Here is a 10,813-nt window from a genome sequence, read left to right on the forward strand (position 1 = left end):
TGTCTGGATTCATGTCAGACCATATGATTGGTTCAAATGAAAGGCGTTCCTCGACAAATATATTTCAACATTTTACAACAATGCAAACTGCAAGAGCTTTGTAATTACATTCACATTCCATTTTTGACCTTGAAAATAAAATAAAATAAAAGCCTAAGAGACATTCACAATCACACGGATCGTTTAGTTTGGAGCTTTATATCATATCGTATAATCTCCCTCGGCAAATGGAGTTTGCCCAGCTGTGATGGAATCGCAGACAGTCCCATTTCTATTTTTCACAGCACTCTGAGGACTTCTCGCCCACATTGGATTAAAAAGCTGATGTTCAAAATTCATGGACCTTGGAAAACCGTTTCTTCTGAAGAGAGAGAGAGAGAGAACAAGATGTGGCTGTTCTTGAGCTTCCAAACGCACCCAATCTTTTTGTGCATTTCACATTAACTGCAATGTTGGGAAGGATTTGAGGAGGCGAGCTTTGTGTGTCACCTTCAGGCGCTCGAGGCTACTTAGTGCGTCTGGATGAGATGCCGAGGGACGTGACAAAGCACCCTTCAGAGTGACACGTAGAAGCATTTTGTCATCTGTTGCTGCTTATACTTCCAAGGAAGGGCTGGAAAAACAGGCTATTTTAATGCGCTCACACTACGCACCAAGGCTTAGTCAAATTCATCATAGATTACATTTTTTTAACATCAGGACAGGGTTCTGTAACAAGAACGGTGCACAGTGGGCGTTTTCCTCTTCTGTGACGTTTATACTCCCATGTTATTCTTGATTATCTTCAAAATTAAGAGAATTCTGTCAAAATATGTGTAACTGTGACGCCTGCACCCACCAGAAGCGTGGGAAGACCCCGCATGTGCCTGTTCAATCCTTCTAATTATTCTGATTATAGTAATTATATGGGCTGCTTTTGAGTTGAGCATCGTCTCCGTCCGTGCCATGAGTGCATGAGGAGTTGTACGCATCGGGGTTTGACGTGATCTTTGTCTGAATTCACGCACCAACGTGACGCCTTCCTGCAGGTCGGTGTGGAGGTGTGGTGTGTCTATTTATGATTTAGCAACTGATTTAAAGTGATCCAAAAAAAAACTTTTTTTTAAACTCTGATTCATTGCTTTGTTGTCGCTAACAGTCCTCCCTCTCTTCATCTTCTCCTACCTCACGCCTGAACCAATCACGAGGGACCAACCACCTACCCAATCCAACTCACTGATGCAGATCTGCTCCAAACTGGAATGGTTTCACCGTTGGCCCATGAAAATTGAACCAGTAGATTTCCTGTCAGGCTGCTGACAGGACTGAAACATAAGCTCTGCGGTGGAGGTAATCAAGCTGATCGTTCCGCAAACACTAAGGTCTGGGTCAAAAACATGAGAAGCAAACAGGGCAATCCACACAGGAAGGGATCTGGGACCTTTCTTGAATGCTATTGGACACGTGAGCTGTCAGTCAAAACCCTCAACCTGACGTGTCATTTTCTTCCGTCATGAAGTTTGTGTGAGAGGACAGATGTTTGGTAAGTTAGAGAACAGCGTTAAAACATTAAATTAGCCCCAAATATCTAAAGACACGTAGCTGTTATATTTATTCAGCCTGTTCTGTTTTGTGTGTATCAATAATACAATAATAAGTTATAGCGAGGGACTATACGGTTAAAGTCGATCATTATCATGGCTGAAAGAAATGTGGAAAGTCTGAGGGAAATTGGAGCGGCTCCCGAGTTAAAGTCTGACAATAAGACCGGGTGTCATTTGTTCAACCCTTTCGACATCTTGAATAGGAATAACTTTCACAGGACTAACTTCTAAGGCTATTTCAGGACTTTGATGTGTGAGATGTGAAAACTATCAATGGCGATTGCTAACCCAGCTCCTGCCATCTTATCGGCGGGAAGACGAGCCCTACTCCCGGAAGTGAGGACGCTCTAGCTTACTGATTGATTGATTTTGTCCCCTGGAGGGCAATTTGGTTTACAGCAGTTACACTTTCTAAGGACACGACGACAGCGCACACGCGTGCCTGAGCCGGGGATCGAACCACCAACCTCTCGATCACAGGACAACCCTCCCAACCACCTGCGCCACCATCGCTTCGCACGTCTCGGATGAAACTGAAGCTGCCATAGCTCAAATTCTGCAATTTAAATCGCTGTGGAAACAACCTGAATCCTGATTACCATCTCATCATCTGCTCTGGCTTTTCTTTGTTTTTTTTATACGCTGAACGAGCCCCATGCGATTACCCAAATGCCACTAACCACATTTCAGACGCATAAAAGATTCCTCAACAACAGAAAGAAGCACCTCTGCACTCGACTCTTTGAATGGTGTCAGACAGAACATGCATTACTAGATACTTGATAATGGGAATATGACAAACCTGTGAGCACGGCGACATCGTCAGCCTTTTCAAGTTTGTGGTTGCTAATGAAGCGTTTGCTTTTCAGAGCTCATCAATCAAACCTTTTACTGTTTCCGATTATTCCAACAGCTCTGATATTTCAAACAACTTTTGGAATTTTGACTTGCAGTCAAACGATAAGTCTTCCCCTCTTGCCCGCACAGATATCTTTAGAGTAGTCTATTTGTAGATTGCAGGTAAAGGTCAGCAGACTTACATGTGAGACGTATTCCTTTTGACAGACAAAGATTTTGGAAGGGAAGACTATATTCATGAGGTGTGCATCAGAATACAGAGCTTTTTATCTGCTGTTGCTGACTAATTCATTCCGTTGACTCATTATTTTAGATTTATTTAGGTTCATTTCGCTGCATATTCTGAGCTGGTGTTACTTTACTAATCACAAACTAAAACTTGTAGTTATTTTTGCCTTTTATTTTCAATTCCACCAAGGAGGTTATGTTTTACTTGCTGGATCTTTAGCAGAATTATGCAAACACTGCTGAATGGCTTTTAATGACATTTGTTTGGAGAGTTGGGTCTTGGGCCTAAACAGAGCCCATTAAATGTAGAATGAGCCAATCCTGCATTTTTATTATGACCCTGCCAAAATAGGGACACCCTTAGATTTACGTAGATATTATCAAGTTGTCAATGAAATATAGCAAATACTTGTAGGGACAATAAATGTATTTATCTCAGGATTAGTTCCTTAAATTTGCTCATCTTTAGATTTTTATGCTGTGGCAAGACATTTTTTGTTTTTCTTCATCTAAAATGTAAGTTCGATATCTTAAATAGTATTCATGTCTAATACTGAAATTAAAGTGCAGCCAAACAGAAGGTTAAAGCAGAGCACACCTTATATGTATAGAATGTCACTGTGACTAAGATCTAATCATCTCTCGCCTTTTCCCTGAGGAGTCGGACGCTCTTTAGCGGTGGGACCAGCCAGCAGATCTTTAGAGGATGAAAACAAGCCATCACTCTGCTGGCAGTGATGCCATCGGTCTGAAAATCATCAGAGTGGATGTCTCTGTGGGCGCCTCCACTGTGAACAGTGGGCTGCCAAGCTAAAAGAGTCCTCACTCTTAATGCTCTTTAATCGAATCCTCCTCTCAGATGCTCTAATTGAATTGGGTCTCCAAACTCACACATGCACACGTGAATGCACAGTGGGTGGGATGAGAACCTGTTGAAGTTTGTTGCATGTGCTGTTGGCCAAAGGGATTCCAGGATGTTAATTGTGATCTCGCAAATTGTTGAAATTATGGGGCAGGAAGCTGATTAACTCATCTGAGTCACGGCAAATACCCCAACGGGGAGAACATGCAAACTCCTCACAGAAAGGCAACAAGTTGGATTTAAACCCACAACCTTCTTGCTGTGTGGCAACATCCCCAAACAAACACAAATAAAATGCTTAAAAATGTAAAGGATTTTTTTTATCAAAAATATATAAATACTATGCAGAGTCATGCTTTTTGCTTCATGGCACATTCTTGGAAACTGGCAAAGCAATCTCAACTCAATGAGAACTTAGCATGATTGGTCTGCATCGGCCAATCAGACTTGCCTCGATGTCTGACCATCTAATTGGGTTGAGATTGCTTTAAAGAATAAATGAAGAAGGGAGGAAATAGTCACCACAGCAGACAAATAGTCACGCATCACTGTGGGAGCCCTGATCATTGTTCTGACTGCAATAAACCTACCTCAGCATGCGTTCACTGTCCGACCGGACAGAGATGGGGGGGAAGGTGGGGAGGATGGACATGTGAACAAAGTGGAGATGCTGTTCAAATAAAAAGACAGAAAGATTCAAATGAAAGATGTTAAGAGGGAGGACCGCGACAGGCGGCTGCACCTGTTGCGCCTGACCTTAATGAACTGAGACACAACATTTAATTTGCATTTGTTAGCAAAAAAAAAAACAATGCTTTCATCTGCTATGCCATCTTTCACGCCCCCACAGCTCTGTGAACGGCGTTGTCTTCATCCCCCTCTCCGCTCGATTGAAGATCAAAGCATTCGCTTTTCCATTCAGCGTCGCGCGATTCTGGTGTGTAAATCGGTGGCAAGCTCTCATTCCCCCCCTCGTTCTGTCCCTCGCTACTTGTCGGGGGGGGGGGGGGCTGCGACCCGTTTCATAACCAGAAATCCATAAAGATGCACCAGGGGAGATAAGCACAGATAAATACCGTCTCCGCTGCGTTACTGATGTGGTCATCATGTTTGTTTGTCTCAGAAATGAGGACTTAGAGGAGACCAACGTGGATCATCCGTCAGAATCCAACAGAATGACCTCAATGTGAGGCATCGGCGATAAATTCAAGTTATGCTACCGGTGTGGATGGAGGGACTGAAGTGTCTCACCAAATGGGTGGATTCCTACAAGCATGGCTTTTTATTGTTCCCATCCATCTAAGTCCCATTTAAAACGTCCTTGTCGATGTAAATGAATGTAATTCTACTCGACATGGGTTTATTATTCGTACTTTCATTCAATCAAGCCCAAGTCGACTTTTTATTTTATTTTGTATTTTATGCATTTCACTCATGTGAAATGCATAAAATACAAAATAAAATAAAAAGTCTGCGAATGACTCATAATGAGGCTTTACAGGAAATGTCTGGTCTGGTGAAGTCAATGTCAGGAACTACATCAGGACAAAATGTTCTGAACTACATATTTATTTTTGAACCGTGCCCGCCTCCAAGCCAATGAGCTGGGCTCCTTGCCCGGTGAAAATCTGCATGGCAACAGGTTGACAGGATTTCAGACGCAAAACCACGAATCATTTGCTTTAGAAGGTAAAACTGATACTTTGAGCACCAGAGGGAAACAGCTTGATGGTTTCATTAGTTTTCGTTGGAGGAATTAACGCTATGCTTTACCTTAAATACTACGTTAACTTTTTCGTTTTCTGGTACAAAACATGATTTATCTGTACAACAAGGGATCAATATTTGAATAATTGTTCACCACTGTCTATGCAATATTAATCATCTTCAAAGTGAATACTTGCTGTTTGAAATTACATATGTCATATACTATATATTATATTTATTTAACATGCTATTTTAGGATTATTACTTGTGCTCAGAGACAGGATTAAATAAATCTGGCGGCTGTGATATATTAAGATTACAGAAGGTTATAATTATGGACAGGAAATTAAACCCAGTGTTTGTCTGTGTGCGAGTTTATCGGAGAAAGAAACAAAAGATCGATGTGTGGCTTTAAGTTTGGATGATTTAATCCTCCTCCTGCATCTGCTGTCATTTAACACCGACTGCATGCCAAGTGGCACCAAAGAGACATTTTACAGTCTCTACAAATGTAGTAAGAACAAATTAGCAGTCTGGCCCTGAAGCAGCAAAAAACAGAAAAGAGGCAAGTCAAAGTCTTAAAGCTATAATCTCGAACATTTCCACAAATGCGACAATGAAGCCAACGACTCCCGTCAGATCATGTTTTTCTACGCTACATCATCCAACTCCATCTCTTGCCGTCATCGTGATGCTCATTTATGTTATAGAACTTTAACTTACAATCAACACAGATATACGGTAGATGAATGGTAGATGGATAGATCTGAAACTAAACGATGACACTGAAGATCGGCCGTTTGTGTATTTTGCTAGAATTCGCTTTGGGAGCGCTTTATATCTTATTCATGGTGACATGTACAGGCCAAACCCAAATCACTGCTGCATCCCCCCCACACAGGAAACACATCGGGAGGTTCAGGAGTTCCTTACGCTCAGAGCAGAGGTTGCAACAACAAGGGAGGTAAACAATGCCCTCTTTGTTTATTTACAGTCCACAAAACAACGGCGGGGAGCAGTTTAGTGTGTTCACAGTGGAAAGAGGCGTTAGGTACGACACATCGGTGTCTGTGAATCATCGTGAAAACCAATCAACATGGTCTCCGTTTGGCGGCTCTCCATCCGGATCCCACAGGGTAAATATAGTCTTCGGTCGATTTTCCTCTTCACTGAGTTAGCAGCTAACTGCTATCACACCCCTATCCTGGCCAATCACAGGGCTCCTTTTGTTTTAGGAGCCACAACGCACAGAAACCTTTATGCAGAGCAGAGACTCACAGTCCCAACAGACGCTCTAGCTCTCTCTCTCTCCGGTGAGAGTGACGTCATAGTGACCCATGTATGTGGATGTCGGGGTCAAGGTCAGTCACTGAGTGAATCACACGCACGCTGCGAGGTCCCTGCAGACAGACCTGCATTACTTTATGCGGACACGCGCGCAATGATGAAACTCCAGCTCCATCCCACCCTGAGACGCACGCACACGTCATCAAATGATGGAAATGGGGAAGGGGAATCCCTTCCCCATCGACAGAATCGATTCGGATTATTGATTAATCGACAGCGCGCTGTGTGTGTGTGTGAAGGCAGGTGGCTCATCCAGCGGGGTCGACGCGGCCAGACGTCTCGCTTTAAATGGGCTGATGCTCTCCTGTAGGTCTGACTTAAATGACACCAAGATACGCTCCATTCACAAAGATACGTGACGCGGGACAGAATTAAGACGCGCACATCCCGGGACGACGTGCGGGAGTCTCTGCGCATTGAGGCTGCGCGGCACGCGGGATAGCGCAGTGGCAATTCATCACCACGCCGCTCTCACGCACGCCCGCCGTGCTCGGGTCGCACCTGAGAGCCGAGACAAATGTCCCTCACGTGTTCCGTTTCTCCCACCGCGTCTCACTCACCTAACTTTTGCCGCCACGGAAGATAACGCATCGTTTCTCAGACTCCTTTTGGACACGGCGGTTCCCATGCTGACATGGAAACGGCGCAGGCGGGGAACCGGCTCATCCCAAACAGGGACGGAGGAATGCGGCGGTAAAAACTACAAAAAGTTGAAGGGAAATCCGGGAAGAGACACGCAAGCGTCTGCGGAGCGAAGGATGCTGAACGGACGCGGACGCGGACCTCTCTCTCTCTCTCTCCCTCTCTCCCTCTCTCTCTCTCCCTCTCTCTCTCTCCCTCTCTCTCTCTCCCTCTCTCCCTCTCTCCCTCTCTCCCTCCCCAAGTGTACGTGAGGAGCGACACAGCTGTCAACATGATACCAGACCTCTCTTCCTCGCGCTTTTCATTGATCTGGGGGGGGGGCATCATCATCATCATCATCATCATCACAAATAGGCGAGGTGCTCTGTGAGGGACACTTGTTCCACCTTCCGTTCCTCCCATTGTTGGACTGTTATCTGTGTCACCTGTTATGTAATCAGTCATTTTGGTAAAAAAGAGTCCCACTCTCAAGCACACGCGCGCACGCACGCACGCACGCACGCGCGGAGAGGCTCTTACCCACAGACAGAGACAGCGGCGGGGTTGAGGCTCTGCAGTGCTCAAAACAGAAGCATCCACTGAAGGGCTCTAAAATGCACCAGTCCTCTCTCTCTCTCTTTTTACCCCAGTTTGAAAGCTCATTTGTGATCGGATGTATCTACAGGAAGGACAGGTTTTTGATCTTAACTGAATGTAATTGAGTCTGAAAACACTTTTTTCTTTTAGAGAAATAGCCGAGATATCTTTATCCATCTTATCTAAATGGATCTGATTAAGCATTACATCACTTTTCGGCTTGTCCTGTCAGGGGTTGACACAGCAACGCAACATTCTCCACCTCACCCTGTCCTTTGCATCATCCTCCCTCACTACGTCCATGTATCTTCTCCCGGGTCGACCTCTAGCCCTGTTCCCTGGCAGTTCCATCCTCAGCATCCTTCTACCGATATAGTCCCTGTCTCTCCTCTGGACATGTCCAAACCATTGAAGTATGTCCTCTCTGACCTTGTCTCCAAAATATTTAACCTTCACTGTCCCTCTTATTGTCTCATTTCTAATCCTATCCAACCTGGTCACTCCCAAGGAGAACCTCAGCATCTTCATCTCCGCCACTTCCAACGCCGCCTCCTATCTTTTGACACCTCTATAAAAAATGCATGAAAAATAAGGAGAAAACGATGTACAAGAAAGCCACAGCAGGGTCAAAATGACAAGTAGCCCTGCACCATTTGCATGCTGAAGTTGTACTGGAGTTCTGGCACAGCCTGTGAGCACACCGGACCCAAACCCCATTGAACAAATGTGGGGTTGCTTAGTGCGCCTGTGTGTGAGGAACAGCCTCCAGTCAAACAATGGCTGGCATCCAGAGGTTGGTCCAGTCTATCAGGTCCATGATAATTAAAAGCTGATAAGTACCAAAATATGTGCTGATATTTAGACATAAAACCCAAATAAATTTGATGTCAAACACAGTGGTGCATTTTTGAATCCCTTTAGATTGTGATTGCCTGATTTTGTTTTTCTTTCAATCCATCCTGTCAATGTTATCAACATTCAGCACATAAAAGGCAGATCCCACAATATCCTTGCAACACAATCATACGATTAGAAGTTCTATGAGAGGTTCCTTCTTTCATTTGTCACATTTTAAATGTACTTTTATACAATTTGGTTCCAGGAGATATTAAATATCTTGATCTGCGACTGAAGAAGAAAATTCCCCACTTGAAGAAATTTCCATGTCATAGAGTATTGTTCTGTAAGTGCAAAGAAAACATATTTAACTTTGTTACAATTTAATTTGTATTGTCTACCAGAGTTGAAACTATAGGGATCAGAACAACAAGTAAATCGGAGCAGTTATGAGATTAATACTTTGAAAGAAAAGAAGGAAGAAGCCAAGAAAAGTAGAAACACAATATAATAACAATAGTTTTACATCTTTAGTAATCTTATTTATTCTTATTTAGGACCAAAACAAGACACAGAGTCATCCAGAGAGAACAATCCATTCAAACCAGACTCAGATTACTTTTGTCTTTGCTTTATTTTAAGAAACCAATGTTGGCTAAAATTAGCCCACAGGTCAGAGACAACAGATCATTTTGATCGATTAGACTAGAGGATGGTGAATATTGGTTGCAGCGCTGTGTGCACATGCACACATGGCATAAACATAATGAAGCAAAGGCAGCAGACAAATCACGACAACAGCTGATGAGCCTTCAACCATCAATAGATCAATCTCTCGATTCACAGGTCATATAACCAGTAGTGTGAATGTGCAGGATGTCCTTGGGCTTCATATTTTAGTATGTCCTTGTGACACACACACACACACACACACACTAAAGGAATGGAAATCAATAAATAAAGCAAAGCACTGCTGGGTTGGTGTCACTGCTGTTGGCCATTAAGCAGTAAATTATTGCAGACAGCTTCGACCAAGCTGAAGGAATGCCTATGGACGGACTGCAGATGTAGAGGGAAGATGGGATTACTGGCAAAAGGGCAGGCCGGAAGAGCTCCCCACATAAATCAAGAAAAGAAAAGAAAAGGTGAGGGAGGAGAGGAGGGCACAGGGGGGGGGGGACGGCAGCGACAGCAATAAGAAGAATCACATGGGAGGAATGAACGTGGCGTTTCGTGTTTTTAATTCTATTAAGGGTTTGAGTAAAGGAGTGTAAATATGTCTTTGATGAAAAAGGGGAAAAGAGTGGAATGGAGTGGCAAAACGCATGAACAGCAGTAAAAATGGGAGGACAAGAAAGATATATGTCGCTATAAATCCAGATCTGCCCACAATATTGGAGTCTTCTGACCGTGGCGAGCACTCACCGTTCGACTGATCACAAAACACATTGATATTTCAGTCCATAACGGTTTCAATGGCAACTAACCAAAATGTCCAGGAGCATCTCTGAGGTGGTGTCCACTCTCAACATGACTTGTTAAGAATGCATTTAAAATACACAGAGACAGAACGACAAGATAGTCTTTAATTTCAGGAGAGAGGAGATGGATGACAGCAGCAAAGTGACAGAAAGTGAGGCGCAGGAATGAGGTGTGCTCCTGGAGGTGGAGAGATTCACGGGCAGAAAGATTGGATGTAATTTGAATGTGTGTGTGTGTGTGTGTCAGGTTCACCAGTTAGGCTGTGAAGTCCCTCTTTTAAATTGACTGACACAATACGCCACAAACATGTATCACATTCAATTATTATAGCAACCTGAAAAAGCACAATAGTCCATCTGAAGTGCAGCTAGAAGAATTCCTTCGCTCTGTTGAAGTGGTTCTATTTTTACCCGACAGTTGTTCTTGCCCTTGCAAAGACCTTGAATTCTACAGAGCAGAGATAGCTATTTTCCCCCCGAACTCTTACACATTGCTCTGCGACACAACAAGCATCCCCACATTGCTACAAAAATCCGAATCTATTTTTTTTTTTCATATTACTGTGACTCTGTTTTCAGCCTCTTTCATGGCGTCTCTGCATCCAGAGCTACGTGCAAATTAACCAACAAACAAGGTCAGCCAAGATACTTTTTTTTTCCCGTTTTGCATACACAGACTAGCCCACTGCATC

At 43.6% G+C, this 10,813-nt stretch overlaps 1 protein-coding gene across 1 annotated transcript in view; it reads right to left on the bottom strand.

Annotated features, from left to right (window-relative positions):
* The window catches only part of nsmfa (NMDA receptor synaptonuclear signaling and neuronal migration factor a), a 28,701-nt gene extending 21,488 nt beyond the window's left edge, over positions 1–7,213 (bottom strand). The window contains exon 1 of the mRNA XM_068752989.1: positions 7,146–7,213. Coding sequence (XP_068609090.1) covers positions 7,146–7,213 — 68 coding nt within the window. The remainder of the gene's footprint in view (positions 1–7,145) is intronic.
* Between the last annotated feature and the right edge of the window lie 3,600 nt (positions 7,214–10,813).

Source organism: Brachionichthys hirsutus, chromosome 19 (genome assembly GCF_040956055.1).
Source record: "Brachionichthys hirsutus isolate HB-005 chromosome 19, CSIRO-AGI_Bhir_v1, whole genome shotgun sequence".
Taxonomy (NCBI): Eukaryota; Metazoa; Chordata; class Actinopteri; order Lophiiformes; family Brachionichthyidae; genus Brachionichthys; species Brachionichthys hirsutus.